General features: G+C 39.1%; 1 protein-coding gene across 6 annotated transcripts in view; it reads right to left on the reverse strand.

The window, feature by feature from the left end:
- Positions 1–299: 299 nt before the first annotated feature.
- fbxw7 (F-box and WD repeat domain containing 7) overlaps positions 300–19,342 on the reverse strand; it is a 130,897-nt gene continuing 111,854 nt past the window's right edge. For all 6 annotated transcript variants that reach the window (XM_043247085.1, XM_043247093.1, XM_043247102.1 and 3 more), the window contains 8 exons: positions 17,698–17,832; positions 16,373–16,496; positions 16,110–16,246; positions 15,003–15,116; positions 6,147–6,328; positions 4,976–5,201; positions 3,622–3,832; positions 300–1,259 (listed from right to left, as the gene is read on the reverse strand). In XM_043247085.1, coding sequence (XP_043103020.1) covers positions 991–1,259; positions 3,622–3,832; positions 4,976–5,201; positions 6,147–6,328; positions 15,003–15,116; positions 16,110–16,246; positions 16,373–16,496; positions 17,698–17,832 — 1,398 coding nt within the window. In that variant the 3' untranslated portion in view covers positions 300–990. The remainder of the gene's footprint in view (positions 1,260–3,621; positions 3,833–4,975; positions 5,202–6,146; positions 6,329–15,002; positions 15,117–16,109; positions 16,247–16,372; positions 16,497–17,697; positions 17,833–19,342) is intronic.

Here is a 19,342-nt window from a genome sequence, read left to right on the forward strand (position 1 = left end):
GGAAAAGGTGGGGGGAGACCTATTCCCAGGAGCTTATGGGAAAACATTCCCATTTCCCACAGAGCACCAGCACTGATGAGCTAATGAAACCAGACTGGTTGAAAAACATAAACGCAGGTCATCTCCGATCGAGAGAGGCACTGCTTATGAAGTACTAAATTAAAAAAAAAAGAAGGAAAGAAAAAACTAAACAAACCTCAAAAATGTGTGAAACAGCAGAGTGGGTTTAGCTTAATACTGAAACCTGTTGTTTGCAACAGTAGGCAGGAAGTGAACAAAAAAAAAAATATATGCTGAACTTGAAAAGAAAGCACAAAACTTTAATTCACAGCTGTTGACGCGAAAACCAAAAGACAAGTCGTGGGCAACAAAAGGGGGGAAAAAAAACAACTGAAAAAACGGATACAAAAGAAATTCAACACGTGAGGAAGAAAGGGATATTTGGCGTGTGCTGAGGTTGATGAGGACTGACAAAATTGGCTTCCTTTGTCTCTCACGCTCGAATCACTCCCGCAATACAAGGCTCTTCAAATTCTCATCTTTCTCCTTTAAAATTTAATTTGTATACACTATTTATCACTCCGTGTCCGTGTTGATGCGTTAGGGTCTCATGTATACAGTGTTGACTGTTTTGATCAAAAAAATAATGTTTGTACATATGGGTGTGAATTTCAGTCAGGCTTGAACGAACAAGTCTCTGTGCAAGGTCGCCTTGAGTGGTAGGAAAAGGGACTATCCTGTTTTCCCAAGTCCTTCTCGTCAGTTTTCTTCCCAGAATGCTGTGGTGCATGAGCGTCTGCCCCCACCCCCCCCTTCGGAAGGTGAACGGAACTGTGGCGGCAGTCGTGGACCGTGGCAAGATGGGGAGAAATGTTGGCGGCAACATATCGGGGAAGTGAGCGATCGGTCCTGACGCGGAGAGACCCGGGGCAGGTTGCTCTCCCCCACCCTCCCCGTTTTCCAAACAAGTCCCTTTAAAGTTCACCCCCTTCACTTCATGTCCACGTCGAAGTCCAGCACCAGGAGCTTGGTTTCCTCTGTGCCGTTACGGCTGCCCACAGCGCAAACCAGTTTGGTATTGGAGGCGCGGATACGCCAGACCACGCCCCCGCTGCCCCCGCTCTCCAGTGTGACCAGGTTACGGATAAACTCGCCCGTCCGAAGGTCCCACAGCTTCACCGTACCGTCATCAGAGCTGGTGATGACAAAATTCTTGTTGAACTGCAGGCATGTTACTGCACTCTGGTGCTTGTGGGGACCTGGGAGCCAAATAAAAGAAACAGAAGTCAAAGTTAAGTACTTATTTGTACCGAATGAACACTTGTAATGCATTTAAAATCTTTAAAGTAAACTCGAAAATACAATATTTGTTAAATAAAAGCCAAATAAAAAAGGCATATTTGTATTCAAAAGACTATGAGTGAATTTTTGGGGGGTGAACTATTGAAGTATATTTATAGTGTACACTTTCACGACTGCTTGTGCACTTTTTAATAATCCCAAATCAAAACTTTTACCCTAAAGTTCATTTTAGATACTTGTATACTATCTTTTGTTGTACTTTGTCCATTTTTGATTGTTGACTTGCATACTAAAATACAAACTAAAGCACTTGTGCCATACACATTTCAGTAACACTATTACTATTACGATAACAATTAATTAATTGCATAATTACACGCAAGTCGCCCTAAACCAAACCCTAATCCAACCCATATAGTAAGTACATGTAGTTAATTAATATTACTCAGTACTTAAATGTACAATTACAATGCAACAAAGACACCTTAAAATAAGATGTAACCCAATTTTTAATATTATAATGTATATTTTAGTTTACCATAAATGTTTGTCGGTATATCTGGGAGCATACCTTATACACATTTCAAAACTCAATACACGTAACTTAAGTTACATACAAAGACTGAAGTTTTGTTCATTGATAAGTTTAACTAACAGCATATAATATACATTTAAACTAAAATGCATTTATTTCTATGCACAAAATAAGCATTTAAGTGTTCAAAACATTACATCCAGTTCGCTTTTAAGCATATTCCTGAAGACATTATTTCATAAGTGTACTACTTAAAGAATTCCAGATGGAGACACACTGCAACAGTACAAAAAATACTAATAGACCAGAAATCGAACTGCAGCTACTTGCCACGGCGCAGAGAGCCAAGAGAGAACATGTAACTATGGTTACGGGAAATACTGTGGCATAAACGGCTTTGATTCTATGCCCTTGAGGTATTGAATTGAGCCAGCCTTTCTGATAGGCCAAGAAACATGCGAGTCTAAACAAAAGTGCTTAGACTGCTGTCAGAGAGGAATATAGAGCAAAAAAAAAGAAAAAGATGCGCTACAATGGCTCCCGTTACTGCAGAGGGGTGTGGTGAGCCATTACAGCAGCATCACAGTCAAACATCTAGACCTGAGAACAAAGACAGAGTGAAGTTTGTGAGTGAATGAAACTAAAATATCCATTTCAAAGGCAGGAATCTGTTCATGAATAGCCATTAGCAGATCGCTAAAGTCAACTGTGTGAATGCAAATGAGATGGCCGCTCTCTATTGATGTGCAAGACACTACACAGCACCACAATAGTCCCTTTTCTTTAATGAGTCGCTCTGTGTTTGAGCATTCGCACTTCAAAGCTCCGCCGCTGAGTTGAGCATCTTGTCTGGGGTTAAATGTGTGTTTTTGTGTATTATGTCAAATGAGAGTCATTAAGTGATAACAGGAAATGCTCAATGGCCTAATTAAATGACCTACAAACTGATATGTGGTCCATCCCCCTCTTTAGTACCCTCTGGGCACCCCCAACAACACACCCCAACCCCCTCCCAATTCCTTTCATCATGTCATCCATCCCTCACCCTTCCAGAAGAGGAAGGCTCAAGATGCTAAGAGAGGCTGGGAATTATGAAAAATACATCTTTGGAAACGCAAACGCCTGCGAGGTAGTGAAAAAAACGCCTCTAGACCGTGACTATAAATTATCGGTTTGTGTCTAAAATGGATATTCTATTGTCTGAAGCATAAAGCGCTTGAGGGACACAAAATGTGATATCTGAAACGGAAGAGCACTTTATCAAATGAAATAACCACACAACAAGCAGTCTGATTATTAGTTAACGATCTGAAGCTCTTAAAAGAACGGCTCACCCCCCAAAAATGTATTTTTTTATTTTCAATTATGTATTTAGTCACAATTTTTAACGTGATTATCTTTTTCACAATAGTAGAACGTTTTGAATTATATTTTTATTCATAAACCGTTCTCGGCGGCTGCACAAAAGGACAGAATAGCATTACAGGTATTTATATGCCAAGCCACGAAAAAGGTGCAAGGAAAAGCTGAAATTTTAGTATCATGTTTGTTTTGAAGTTGGCAGAAATTGCCATCTTTTCTTCCCTATCGAAAAAATGCTTCTTGAATGAGGACACATATGTAGAATGGGGCTATAGCAGGAACATTAAAAAAAAAAAAAAAAGATATTCGTGGATAAAGCACTCCATCAAACTTGACACCATGGTGATGTTCAATCACTGATGGGCATCGCTGTCATTTTTAGGTGAACTATTCCTTTGGCCGGTCAGACTCTCTCTGCTCACCTTGCAGTGTTTGTAGGCACTGGCCGGTCTTAATGTCCCAGATCTTGACGGTGGAGTCTGCATTTCCAGAGACTAGGATGTTATCTTTGAGCTCCATGCCGCTGGTGAGAGACTGATGACCTGTGAGCGTGTGAATACAGTTTCCAGTCTCTACATCCCACACCCGAATTGACGTGTCCAATGAACCGCTCACCACGTGGATGCCGTCAAACTGCAGAAAGAGTGGATTAAATAAATCATTGTGCAGTAATTAATAAAAGACATGTTATATAAGAAACGACTGTGGCTAAACACCCAGAGTAGTCATTTGGCTTATTCTCTGTCTAGAATAAAAGCCAAGAACAATTCAATAAAAGCTTTAGTGCGTATGGCAGGGATTTGATTTATTTCACAATGAGATGCAGCACAAGCTAAATTCCAGATATTTTCTATTCTATCGTTATTGTATTAAATGCCAATATGATTATTGTTTTCTAATTTAATTACCGCAAAGCTCGTAAAATTATGGATATATGAACAAATCAGGACAAATGTGGATTGGTACAGACTACAGCCAACATGCCCTGTCCCACAGTTGCTGGGTCAATGACAAGATAAAAAGTCCAAACTCATATTAAGTTCAATTTACGTTTTGCATTTATGTTTTGAACTTTTATACCATTTTTAACAATGGTTTAATGACATAAATGTCACAGTGTAGCCATTAAAAAAAAACATACCACTTTTAATCAATGCTAGTGCACAAAATAATTATGTGGTGTATTAATTTAATGTGGTGGACAAAAAAATGAAAATATCGGAAGAAATAATCTTGACTGAAGTTTAAGAACTTCAGATGACCCAAAAAGTAACAAAAAACTGCACCATTTTCAAATCGGTGCATTTGTGTGAACAGCAATTTAAATGCACTCTTGAATAAGTGTAATGTTATGGATTATGAAAAAAATGACATTAGCTTAACAGTTTTCCAGATCCTATTAATGTTACACCTAATAACACTCGGATGATTCCGAGTCACTGAAGGCAAGTGGCTTATGCAAACTTCCTGCACAGTTAGGAGTAGGATAGCTCATGAATGCTTTTCAAAAGAAAAAGTAGAATTATAGCGCTTATTATTCCGACAAAATATCTCTTTATCCTATGCTCTGCAATGAGTGATGTTTGAGCTTTAAAGATCTCTTGCCTTGCTGCTGAAGAATTAGAGCAATAACCCATAGAGACATTTCATTTTTCTTTGAGCAAAAGGCTAAAGTAGCTCTTTTTCTTGCTTTAAACAACTACAAATCTGCCATTAATCTGCCATCTGAGAGGTAGCTGAGTGATGGGAGTCAGCTGTACGTAAACCTGTGTTTACCTGTAGAGAGTAGACTCTGTTGGTGTGCCCCTGGAGTGTGTGTAGGCAGGTCTCGGTTTCAGGATCCCACACTTTCACCATAAAGTCATAGGCGCCGCTGACCACCCTGCGGCCGTCATACTGTACACAGCGAACAGCCGCTACGTGTCCCATGAGCACGTGCAAACACTGACCCGTCTCTATATCCCAAACCCGCAGCGTAGCGTCCCGGGAACCGCTCACAACCCTAATAGAGAAAAACAAAAGTCAAAACTTTCATACAACACATTTTAAATGATTTCTTTCTCAACTTATAATGGAAGAACTTAATCAGGCATTAATTCAGCAGTCTATGGCAGTCAATTTCCTGTACCTCCAAGGAATGTGTTTGCTTATAGCATTACATAAATCAAAGGAAAAATATTATTTGCTTATAAAACCAGACCCCTAGGACATAGGTTTGATAACTATATTTATTTTAAACGAGCAGAATGAACGTTAAAATGGATGCTGGTAAAGAAAAGAGCAACAAACAAGAAACTGCTATTGTTGTTGCTGAATGGAGCCTGAGGTCACTGCACAAAATAAGCAATCGTGCGCGGCACAAAGGGAAAATATGCACACCAATTGGCCCATAGGCATTGAAAACACTGAGAATATTGTCAGGCAAGCAATTGTGTAATTTACAACAGGGCATAAAGAAGCAAGCCTTTCTAATGTATGTGAATTCTCCACATGGTCAGTATGTACAGCTGAAACCAGATGGGAGCTGTGTGGTTTAACGAGCACAATCATGTATTGTGTGCTGCTATTGAAGGTAATTATCATTCAAGTATTATATAATGTGCAGTACTTTATATAATACTTTTAAGTAGATGAACTAGAGCATGGTAGTTGTTTATTTAAGGTTGATACTATGTCTCGTAATTCCATACTATATAGCTTTTCATCATTTGAATCTATTTCTAGTATATACACAATTTATTTAAAATGTTAAAGATTTTCACATCACACACAAAAAAAAAATCTATAGTGAGAGAAAAATGTATTGAAACAATTTGATAAAATAGGCACTTTTTTTAATTTTCCCAAAAATCTGTTAAATTCATTCGTTTAACAAAGCTTACTTATTTAATGGTTCACTAAAAGGCAGTGCATCTTAATGTGGGCTTTAGAAGGTTTTAGAGGTTACCTTTTCTCATGCAAGTGCATACAGCGCACTGTTGAGGTATGACCGTACAGCGTGTGAATACATTCTCCCGTCTCTGCATTCCAGACCTTAAGTGTTCGGTCTGTGGAGCCACTGATAATGATGTTGTCTCGCATCTGAGAGGACCAGACCCCACCGGTGTGGCCGACTAACGTCCGCAAACACTGGTGAAGAAAAGAGAACATATGCAAAAGGTAAACCAATTGAAAACTGGCCAACGAAAATATTATTTCAAACGAATTATCCAATGCCTGCACTAATTAAAAGCACACGATCCATCACTTTGACCTTTACCCAAGACATAACTGCTGCTTATCAACACGCATCAAAGAACTTTACAGTCCACTCAAAGCAGTGTTAATGGAAAAAGAAACACTTTATTTTGATATGATATATTAGATATTGATCAGCTTGATGAGAGAATTCCCTTAGAATAATCCGTAGGCTAAGGGCCATTTCCTCTAAACATAATTAAACCAAATTCAATTTCATTTCAGAGGCGAACACTGAATCAAAGGTCATTTCTTTGTGTTATGAAGTGAGTGGAAAGCGTTGCAAGTGTCAAAAGCGCAACCTCTGAACCATGACCGATAAAAGCAGGGGTTATAAACCCGGGAGATGTGAAAGAGGAGGTCTCAAGGCCTTTAATTCATAATGCAGCTGCTCCTATTTCTGTCTCCATCTCGATCATGATCAACCGTAATGCATCATTAATCTTTAGAATCGGTGACCAACCTCCAAGACACCCGGAGCTTTCGAGCATTTTAACACGTCTTGCTTTGTTCCATCGCCGCATGTGGCAGTCGATGGAACAAAAGAGCAACCACCGAGGAAATCAAACCAATTAACAGTAATTTTAAACCATTACTGTACTAGCAAAAAATGACAAATTGGACGTTAAAACAAAGTGGGTTCAAGCCAGAGTGGCTCTTTAAGGGATCTGGAGAAACAACAAAGATGTCGCCTCTGAACAATCCGTGTTAAAACGTGCCCAAAGACAATTTCTTATCATCTTGTGATCAAAAGCTACTCAGCTCACATTTGTAGTGTCCATAACACGCCAGATAGAAAAGGGAGGGGGTTAAATCATGAATATTAATGCACTTCTTACTGCATTATGCATGAGGTGTTGTGTTCCATAATGAGTACGTGTTACTAAGGCAATGGATCTTTCCCATGGAATGTTGAGGTGGTTTAAATAATGCCGGCGAGCACAGAAAGCTTTCAGGCCGTGTTCTCAGGCGATTACAGCCTGCTCAGGCTGTGTCTGTGAGAGGACCTTTGAAACCAAATGGCTTAGGTGTCTGTTTATCTGCCCGTTGAGAAACCATAAAAGAGCAAGTCTGTGGCACCCACGAGGCATGGAGATTAGCATTCCGTTTGAGTGGCTGGTGGGAAACGTTTGAAGCCAAGGATCGAGGTTTAAATCCATTTGAGTAACCCCTTCCAAATTCCACTCATTTTACAGTCCACATCTAATCTTAGGGAAGAAGATACCGTGCAAATTGCGGCCAGGGCGGTAAAGTGCCAGTGCTTATTTTGTTTAGTCTCCTTCCAAAAATCCACATCGCGCTCGTCGGACTGAAGCGGCTAGCATTTCAACACCCTCGTTCTTGTGTTCGAAACTGAATGGCCAGGACCGGAGAACATATTCGTGTCTCAGATGGCGCGCAGACTGTTTGGAGCAGCTGTTTTCATTGCTAACCCTCCTATTTCCATACCAAAAAAAGTCCTCTCCCATCTGGAAGAGCACTATTAGTAAAGCTTTTCATTATCAAAGACCACAGACTACAATGGTTTGTGGGAACTGTAGTTTGAAGAACATCTGTCTTTTAAACACAGTTAAGCTGTTGAGCCTAGGCTCTGTAAACCAGTTAAAAGAGGGTATACAAGGTAAACAAATGAAACTATGGTGTGCTGAATGGTTCTCATGAGGACAAACAACATCTTAAAAGAGTTCGAGTACAAACCCTAGCATGTCACCACCATATTACATAAACCAAATTAGTACCAAGCTTTCTGGGAAAGACAGACTATTGCAAAAGTCCTAAGAGGTTAGACCAATAAAGGTTAAAATGCAATAAAACGTGCTAAAATAAAAATAAATCTAAATAGAAATATTTAGAAAACTTAAATTAAAATGAATGCTGTTAAACGATTAATCGCTTTTTGTTCACATAATATATGGATGTGTACTGAGTATATTTATTATTACATATAAAAGCACAAAAAAAAATACTTTAAAAAATGATATACACAAAAAATATATGCATGTGTTAAACGCAATAAATAATTTGACAATACTAATTCAAGTTAATATAAAAAGATGCTAATTTTAACAACAGATAATTGTGTACAAAATTACTGGCTACAACTTTTGCCTCAAAATCATAATTTTCTTAATAGCAGTTAGTAAGATAGCTAAGATAAGATGAAGGTTAAATTTAGGTATTGTATAGTATCCGGGATGTACGATATAATCATGCTTTATAAGCATGAATAAATATCCAATATGCGTTTGTATTAATAGGCATTAATAAGCAGCTAGAGAATAGTGAGAATCTTTCCTCATACCAATGTGTTACCTGTATAAATAAAATAACACTGGGTTATCCTCATTACATACGAACAGTATGGAGCTAATTATCTAACCACAGCTACCATGAAATTTATTTAAATATCTTAAGTAGGTTTAAAGACCATCAGGCCACAAACATTGATTCGGGAACAGATTTAGATACATATTCTATAACGTGATTTGCAAAATCAGCATAAGAACGTCATCTCCGACTGGGTGTGTTTGTTTCTCTGATGCAGAAGTGGGTGGAGGGTTTGGGCAGGAGTGCTGCAGTCTGCATGTTAAGGAGTTGGTGGTCAGCCAAAGGTGCAGTCTGAGTCATGGCTGGAGAGCGGGAGGGGGAGGAGAGAGTCACAGGAAATTAAAAGCAGAATAAAGCAGCGAAAATGAGGGGAGAGAGCGTGAAATGGAGCCAAAGGCTTTAGGATGAGTGAAAGATGTGATGAAAGAAATAAGTAAACAGGAGGATGGAGGCCGGAGGGCTGTTTTCACAGTGTGAGCAAACGCATATGCTCATACTCTCCCAGTGACCTCCTCACTCCTCTCTACAGCATGTCCTGTCACACCCAGGCCTCCTGCGACAGCATAAACATCTCCACGAAAGGTGACCTCCAGAGGCAGAGAGCTGCTTTCCAACATTACGTAAACAGTCTCACGGGCTTTCAGACTTGAAATTGTTGATCTAAACGCAGGGTTTCACACAACTTGGTAATTAACACACTGAATATTTGTAAACACCAGATTAACATCAATGTTTGCATATTCATCAGGGTACAAAATGCAAGGAGTTCATTTGTGGAAATTTCGGCAAATCGGCTTCTCATTTGAAATGTTCTAAAATACAGTACAAACATAATACAGTAGCTTACTTTATTCCAGTAAACATATTTGTCACCGCTGTTCAACATTGCATTTTTCCCCTCAAGTGCTGAAACTAAATCGTGCAAAAAGTTCATGAATATTTAATGAAGTAAGCAATGAGGTCATTTATGATCATATGTTTTTCCAAATAAGTTGTAACTTTCCAGGAATTTTTTTTTTTCTTTCCTTCTCCATTTCTATCCATCCATTGAAGTTTAAGCAATTAGGTGTTGACTTTTCCAAGACTTCAAAGACTTTTTTCTAATATTGCTACCCTTTAAATGAACCCTAACCTTTGCAAATACTGCATTTTTAGCTGGGCATAAATATAATCACCACATATATTGGTTTAATTACTAGAGATTACACGCAAGTTAAATATTTTAACCGAGCAAATATTTTATAACCGTGCGTAAGAAACATTTCTATTAACCACTGAACTGCCTGTGATTATATTCATTTCCATGACTTTTCCAGGCCAAGAAATCACACTACTGAAAAACAGAGCTAGCCGGTCCAAGTGAGAAATGCAGCTTTACACCCAGCGTGTAAAGCCGTTTACTATTTATTTATTCTTCTTTTCACATAACCTTTTGTGGACACCTTTACTTTCCACGCCACTCATCACTGCACAGGTGAAAAGAGCTGTGGGTAAATCCCGTCGACACATCTCAGAGAAGCCAGATTAAATACGTCTCAGCCCAGGGCTGGTTGTGATGTGACAGAAGGAGAGAGATGTTGGCCAAGTGTCACTGACACTATATAAGGAATATCCCACAGCCGTTTGGAAACGGAGATGTCAAGCATGTCCACACAACCGGCACAGAGGAAACCTGGTGAGCATCTCAGAAGTTTTAGGAAGAATCCTCTTTGAAGATGAGTCTGACAGCTCCCAGTGAGCAAGAGAGAGTGCTACATATAAGCTGTGAAGTGGTGCAAATCTCTGAAAAACCTCACTTATTTAACAAGTAATCTGTAGTTTTTGTTGGTCGTGTCATGGAGACAACATTAAACCCAAAGACCATAGAAGCCTCTATTCTTAACTTGATCCTAATCCAAAACAACTCATCTCTTTGCTTATGTCTCAGTCACATTTCATCCCTCATCAGACGCTTATCGTGCTGTACACATCCTCAAGCATGGCACACACTCAAATGAGAAGGACGCCGTGTTAGAGCCTAATCTTCCCTCAAAATCACTTCCCTATTACACACAGCATGAGACCCATTCATTTACTATGGAAGGGGGCCAGTAATAGCATTATGAAGCTCGCGCGGGTGAAGACCGTCTGTAATCCACGGCACGCCCATCAGATCTTTATCAGCTATTCATATCAGGCGCTGCTCAGACATTTACTTGTTTTCGTGTCTGGATAATGATAACGGGGGGAGCTATAAAACAATAACAGTATAGCAATATAGGTTTATAACACTGTTATGCTAACGCTTCCTTTACAGCTTCTCAGATTCAGCTGTAAATAAAGTGATTTGAGTTCTAAATAAATGTCAAGAAATGACGTCTAGTGAATTACTCTCAAGCAATGTTCATGGAAACTCTCAGGTTCATAACTCATATAGATTGCCTTCAAAAATGAAATACACAAGTCAAATTGGGCTGCAAACATTCGGAAAACACTTTAGAATAGAGAATACTTATTCACGATTAACTACATTTTTTCCCTTAGATAAAGGCTTCATTTGCTGCTTAGTAAGGTAGTTGTATGTGGTATAGTTTAGGTATTGGGTAAGATTAGGAATGTAGAGTTAAGCACAGATGTGTGTTTAATTACTTTTAATGACTGCTAATAATCAGCTAGTTCAGAAACCCTAAAATAAAGTGTTACCAAGTTTACTGCACACATTTGCAACACATAGGTGTCAACACTTTTCATGTACGTTAACGACCGTAAATGAGAATTCATAGAAATGAAAAAAAGGTACTTGTAAGCAACTAGTATTTTTCTATTAACTATGTTCTTTTCCACCCAAGTTATTCATGAATCACGTCTACAGAAATAGGGAACCAGCCCATGGTAGTGGCATTGCCAACTGCCAATAAACATTATCTATTATGGGAAAAGCTGTTAATCTGGTCTCAGATCAGCAGTGAAGGGCACCTTCTTACCTACACACAAAGAAACCTGCTGCTTCCAACAGATGGACTGCAGCAAAATGGCCCCTTTGGACAGATTTTTTTGTTATTTATTTTTTTTGCTTGTGGATAAGCAGCGAATGGCATTTTTCAGTTTTAATCTATAAACTCAAAATGTACTCCAATATACCGAGTTAAAACACTGAAGGGTGTTTTAATGAGAACAGAGCACTTGTGTGCAAAAGGAATTCCAACTATTCTCTCACTATGACATTCTTTGGCCGGCTTTATCCTCAGACAATATCGGAGCAAAGCAAACAAAGAACGGAGAGAAACTTGGACAATGAGACATCCAACCACCATACAAAGAGAAAGCAAACGCTTTCATTCTTTACTGAAAATGGGGGTCAAATCGGCAAAAGAAGTGTGTGTATATGGGGGTTGGCGGTGTACAAAATCGGGACCCATGACCCACAGGAGCCTATTTGTCTAGATCTGCTATCGATCCCAAGCCGAGAAGGTTTTAGTCTCGGAGGGTAGGTATCTGCCTGTGAGCTGCCTGCATGAGCTCCTGGGGTTTACAGCACTTAAATGGTGAACTGAAGTGTAGCGAAAGGAAAAAGTAAACAGACCCAAGGTCAGGAAGACAGAGACTGTGTAAGAGAAGCGGAAAGAGATGAACGAAGCAATGAAACAGAAAGGAGGGAGGGCCACGTCCATATATTCAGAGAGGCAATGCTGCCGAAATAACATTTGCGGCTGTGGCCATGACAACAACACTGCAGGCTGCTGATCAAAAGTGACTCTGTGGTGTGGAAAATGCAAATGTTTAAAAACAAAAAGAATGTATATTGGGCGTTATTAATGTATTCAAACGGACCGCTAATAGTTTACAGCTGAGTGAACCACAGAAAGGAATAGAAAGTAGGAAAGAGTACAGTAAAAGAAAAGTATCCGCACTAAATCCCATTGTCTCCTGCTTCACTGTTTCACTTCCTCTGACAGGCGCTTCAAAGGACACAGCATTTCCTGTTTAATTGGCCACAGCTAGGACTCTCTAAAGCATTGCATCAGACTTGAGACACTATTTTTCCAGTTATATTCTCTTTCATACTAGGGGTACACAATATACCAGCACCATCAGTTACCAACTGACATCGGCAATTAAAAATACATATACTAATCATTTTAATATTAAATATTGAAGTAAAGTGACCTTATTATGGATATTTAAAAATAAACTTTCTTGCTGCGTGTAACATCTCCAAGTGAAAGAAACCCTTCGGGAAAGTTTTAAATCGGAAAGGGCAACATGTATAGTTATTGTCTGTCGAAAAAGTATTGACTGAATCATTGAAATGAGACGTTCTTAAAAATGAATCCCAAGCTGTTTCATGTTGACATCAAAATGAAATATTACCATATTTAAAATGCAATCTTTTCGCGTTGGTCTGAACAAAAATGCCAATTCATTCTTTGCCACTAGGTGCCACCTTTAAAGCGTTAAAAGCTCACAAACACTGCTTTAAATGAAGTAATTTTTCACCATATATATATTTTTTTTTTTATTTTTTTATAGTGAAATAGTTTGCTCACTCTTTAAATTGGCTGAATGCCTGTTTTAGCCTTTTTTGAAAGAATTTGGATAATTCTGCATAACAGAAGCTGGTCCAAGCTTTACAAGCATTTTCAAGCTGGTGCTTCTTTTCGACAGCTCCACAAACAGCACTGCATGATGGGAACAAAAAGGCAGTCTGCCATATATGCGGCGATGACCCTAATCATGGCGCATCTGCCATCTGCTACCATGATGTCTCTCATCAGACAGCATGTTACTGCTGAACCAATCACGTCTCTGCAGTGATAAGACGAGAGCCAATCAATGCACGCTAAATTTGATTACAGAAGCTCAAAGGCTGATAACCTTGGGAATGATGAGATCCTCTTCCGTGAAAAGCGGACTAGTGAGAGACATGGAGGATGGAAGAGAGAGAAATCTAACAAACGTGAAAGATAACGCCCGTGTTAGTATCTGGTATGATAGTGAACATTACAAGGAGAGATTTCATTAGACTCGGGTTGAAAATGGAGGTCAGGATGGAAAGGGCAGGGCTGCATGATGAGTGAAACGCACACACTTTTTTTTTTTTTTTTTTTTTTTTTTTTTACAACTGCCATAAACTTGCAGCACAAGGACCATGTCACAGCATCAACCAGTGCAATGAATCCTTAAAGTGCAAGAGGAGGGGAAAGGAAAAGAATGGAGCTGAGAAAGAGAGAGAGTCAGTCAGCCAGAAAGATGCTGTTTGTGGTTAGCGATCATCTCGGCGTTCAATAGAACATGACTCCTCGCGTTCTCATGTGAATAAGTGATGAAGATGGTCATGTGCAAGTTTTCTGGATGAACTGAGATGGCGGTGAGTGCTGCTTTACAAGCATGTTCAATGAAAACACATCTCCCGAGAGAGAGAGAGAGAGAGAGAGAGAGAGAGAATGATAGAAGACAGAGAGAGAGAGAGAGAGAGAGAATGATAGAAGACAGAGAGAGAGAGAGAGAGAGAGAGAGAGAGAGAGAGAGAGAGAGAGAGAGAGAGAGAATGATAGAAGACAGAGAGATAGAGAGAGAGATGAGAGAGAGATAGAGAGAGAGAGAGATGATAGAGAGAGAGAGAATGATAGAAGACAGAGAGAGAGAGAGAGATAGAGAGAGAGATAGAGAGAGAGAGAATGACAGAAGACAGAGAGACAACTGCACATCTATGTTCATGTCAAGATGGATAACTGAAATATCTGAAAACATCTAGAAAATTCAAGAAAAGCCACCACATACTAGAGAAAATGCTAAAAAGCCAAGCTGCATGATATTTTCCGTAACCAATGTATTATTTAACATTTAGTAAATTAAGTTCATCTTTGATACGGATAGTGGAATTAAAGGCAATTATAATAACAGTGTATGTAATTGTGACCCATAAAGATACAGTATTTCAATATTTGGTTTGGCCTCATTTAAAGCAGAATCATCTGCTGTAATTAAAATTCTTAGAACAGTTTTTTTTTTAATATATGTGACCCTGGACGACAAAACCAGCCTTAAGTAGCACAGATGTGTTTGTAGCAATACCCAAAATTACATTGTAGGGTTATAAAAAAAAAAAAAATTCTCCTTTTATGCCAAAAATGATTAGGATATCAAGTAAAGAAGTTCCATTAAGATATTTTGTAAAATTCCTACTGAAAAAATATTATCCAAATATACCACATGGGTTCACATATATTACTCTACAAGGTCCTTAAAAACGGCTCACCTTCCCAGTAACAGCTGACCATACTTTGAGTGTGTTGTCGTCTGAGCCGCTCACTATGCGGTTTCCACAGAACTGGAGGCAGGTGATGACATGGTCGTCATGGCCTTTCAACACCTGAAAATAGAGAAAAGCCAGAAGAGAAAAGGAGTAATTACAAAATAAGAAGAAATGCTAGTATTTCAGTGATGTGTGAGAACAACATGATGCTGCTGATGTGGCAAATGACACAGCGCTTTCAGTAACATGACAGACAAGCAAGAACCGACAGGATCATGGTCACCATGGCAACAAAAGAGTCAGGTAAAAACTGCTGTTGCCGGTTGGTCTGCGGCAGCTGAAGCGTGTGTACGTGGGTAACTGAAGATTCCCATTTCTTGGCACCTAAATGTGCCTTCAAGAGGACTTTAAGTAGCTCTTTACAGGCTGGTGCAGGCAATTTCTTAAACATTTCTGTTGAAAAGCCTGTGCCCCGGGTGACAGGCTAATGGGCGTCTCTCAAAAGGAATTCCAAATTAGATGGCTAACAAAGACTATAAAAAGCAATATAAATCAGTTTTCAGTGCCAATTGTGCCTTAGTGAGTAAACTTATTTAATATTATGCCATACAGTAACAAATTAAAAAAGAAAATGTATTTGATCACAAATACAGTAAAATCAGTAATCTTGTGAAATACTACAGATTTAAATAACAGACATTTATCTCACTTCCGGTCCCGTTGCAACGCAGTAAAACTAATGGGAGAACCCACTCTTTCATTTCTTCACCGGTATTACTGCAGTGTACCTGGCTGCTTTCATTCTTTTTATTTATTATAACAGGCGTTATATTTCACGAGAGCATTGGATTATGCATTTCGAAACTAAGGATGTTTAGGCCTACGTTTGCTGCAACATTTTGGCTAATTAATCTAAAATTGTATAAGGCCTTGACAGCGTAACTTTGAATATTAATTAAGATTTTTGGCATAAATATCTCATTGAGAGATAGAAAAGGGTAAATCATATTTATAAAATAAACATGAGATTCTATATATATTTTTTACAAGAGAAGACCACTTTGTAGAACACTATCAGGGAAAGAGAATAAGTCGTGAACAACACGCTACCTTTGGTGATTTGAGGTCTCCTCTCCTCCAGTTGGTGTCTATTCTGTGTTGTCTAATGTAGGCACTCTTCCAGGGACTGTGTGTGAACCCTGGCTTGATAACCTTCCTTCTCTTTATGTGCAAGGGTTCGTCAATACCTACAAAACACACAGCGATTCAGTGCATGATAGATAACCATACATTAACAATATACTTGTAGTTAAAGGATGAAAGCTAGAGTTTGCTAAAAGATAAAAAAATTTGAATAATAAAAAATAAGTCACCTTCTTCTTTGCATTTTTCCCTCCAGAGCAGGTTGTCCTCTGCTAGAATACGCCAGTAACGACAAGTCTGAGCTGCCTGAAGGAGATCCTTTGGCTCCAGAAATGACAACACGTGTAAGGCCAACTAGAACACAAGACATAAGTAGAAAATGAGGATTGAGGACTTGATCACAGTATAGCGGAGGGACAACAGATATTGTTCCCGTTCTTCCATTTTCAGGAGCACTGTAATTTGCAAAGAGCTCAGTGAAGACAGAGCATGTCCAAACAGTTCCACCATTCCTCCTTACGCAAGGAGGTTACAGCCTGAGATTCCACAGTGTGTACACTATTAGCCTAGAGGAGCTTTTTCCACAATCTGCTTCAATCAGGCAGACAGACACACCCTGAATACTACGGCACTGACACAGAAGAAAAACAACCTGATGGGGAGGAGAACCAGGAAAGAGGGAGACAGGAGGATGACAGGTGATGGAGAACAAGAAAGGCAAGCTAAAAACGTGACGGGAAGAAGAGAGGATGAAAGGCAAAGAGGGCTGCCGTTAAAGAAAGAAAAAGAGCTCAGAAGGCAAGGGGATGGGGGAGTTTCCTCTCTATATTCCTGAATAGCAGCTCAGAGAGTTGTAAGATCTCTCTGAAGAGGTGTAAGAGAGGACATGCCTGTCAAATGATTTCCAGCACTTACTGTGTCAAATATCAGAGCCGTAGAGTGGAAAAAACTGTTCAAATTAAAATAAAAATCTCTTAAATTTGAGATAAGTTAGAAGGTTCTGTGTAAATTCTGTGTAAACATACACATCTTTATAGAAATGCGTGGGCATTAAAGTGTTCTTTTAGTATGATTTTCTTGACGCAACTCTCAATCTTTTAGACTTACGGGTAATGTAGTTTTAATAAGGAATACCACTGTTAGAAATTATTCTTTTAAAAAAATAATTACATTGAAAAGCATTCTTTAACAACCTCGTCACTAAAAGTAAATATAAATTTAGTGGTTTGGAAGTTACCATTAAAATCAGTCCCTCTCTTGAGAAAATAAATGTGATTTACTTCTGGAAGCTGATTGTTGCATTAGATTAGATATGGAAAGATTAAGACAAATTTGTGTCCAGTCTGATTGACTATGCTTCCAAACCACTTCTACATAAAGAGCACATTGTTTTTAAACTCCTAGCCTAAGTTTGCTACGTTAACAGCATCTAAACGTCGAAAGACAATCTGTGTTGTGTTTTCATTAACTTCACTATTTCTGGTGAAAAGAGCGTATTTGATGAACATCTCGAATATTAAGAAGACCGTGCGAGTGATTTTATGAATAAATTTACCTCTCTGGGCAGGAGCGAGATGAAGTCTCTCTGAAACTGTGGTTCGATCACCTGCATCATGTGTTTGACCTGCGTGGGCTCACAGCTGTCAATCAACTCATCCAGAGCAAGCAGCTTCTCTGGGCCACTCCAACTCTGTAACACACAGCAGCACATATGTTACCAAGAATACATTTACATTTTAGATTTGCATTTTAATTAGAGCCGGCAACTTCTGGCATGAACGAAACCATGAAGGTTCTCGTAAGTCAAATGGAACAGACTTCCTGTCTTGGGGCTGTTGGAAACTTCCCAGGGTTCGTTCTCCTAAAATTAAGCCGCGGTCAACTTTATCCAGTTGAATAAAATGTTTCACTGATCTCATGGTGCTCAGAACTTAATTCGCTCTCAGTGAGGACGTGCTGCACCGGAGAGATTGTGCCAAAGTCATTCCGCTCTGAAGCGCATCAAATGAGAGAGGAGGATTGCTCAGGGATGTTTATGATGGAAGAGGGATGTACAGAAGAGGACTATGGGGAGGCAAAGTACCCGTAATTTACAGCTGAAATACTTCAGCTGGGGGAACGCGGTTTTGTTGTCACAGGCTGGTTTATGTCTATATGTGTTTATGCAAGCATAACTGCCTCTTAACAACTCAAAATAATAAGACAATATTGTACAGTTGAGGGAAAATCTGATGAAAAGGTTTCATTTGGTTTATTCTTTAACTGAAGCCAACAAAAAAAAAAAGAGTTTGGCTTCCCAAACTTAATTTTCAAAACTTTTCAAAAAAGACTTATGTGATTACTTGATGTAATCGATTAATCATCTGACAGCTATACATTTTATTTTATACCTTTCGAATGTTTGAAAAACGTTGCGAAACAAACTATATTAAGTCTACTTTTAGCGTTCTTTCTATTATTTATATATTAGCTTCTGTTAATCAAAATATGCAATTTTTCCCCCATCCCCAATCAAAACCAGAGACAAAAAGTTTACCTGTAGACATTTCCGAGACTTTAAGGTTCTTTTTCTTTTCCAAAACCGCATATTTAGCATTCATTGCCACAACTCCATGTACACAAAAATGACAAGGTTGCAATCTAGCGCCAGACTTCAACCCTGAACACACAGAACTGCCACTAAGATATATCACCACAGGCTTCCACTGTAGAATGCAGAAATGAGACGTTTAATGTGAATCACGTAAGCGATACTGAAGCACCGAAGCTGCTGACTCATACGGATGCGGGTGTCGTTTGTACCTCCAGAAATAAGCTTTACGATAACTCAGGACAGATACAAGCAACTCATCAAGCACTGACTGAGCAAACAAGCGAAACCATTGCGTAATGGCTCAGACGGACCGCTGCTGAAAGGATGTTGTACCTGACCATCGATTCTGTCTAATGCCCATCTAACAACTCGCCTTTGACGTCATAAAGGGTTACGTGTACACTTTCATTAAAGGATTTTTTGAGCAAATAGAAAATAAAAACCAGCAAGCGGCAAAAAAAACACATCTCGGGCGAAACTTTACTTTTATTAAATGAAAGCTTCTTCATCCTTTCAGTCAACAGGTATCTGCGATTTCATGCCAGAGCAGCTTCGTTAAGCCTGAGGACTGATCAAGCCTGTAATTATCTGCAAGGCAGAGCAAACA

This window comes from Puntigrus tetrazona, chromosome 1 (assembly GCF_018831695.1).
Source record: "Puntigrus tetrazona isolate hp1 chromosome 1, ASM1883169v1, whole genome shotgun sequence".
Lineage (NCBI taxonomy): Eukaryota > Metazoa > Chordata > Actinopteri > Cypriniformes > Cyprinidae > Puntigrus > Puntigrus tetrazona.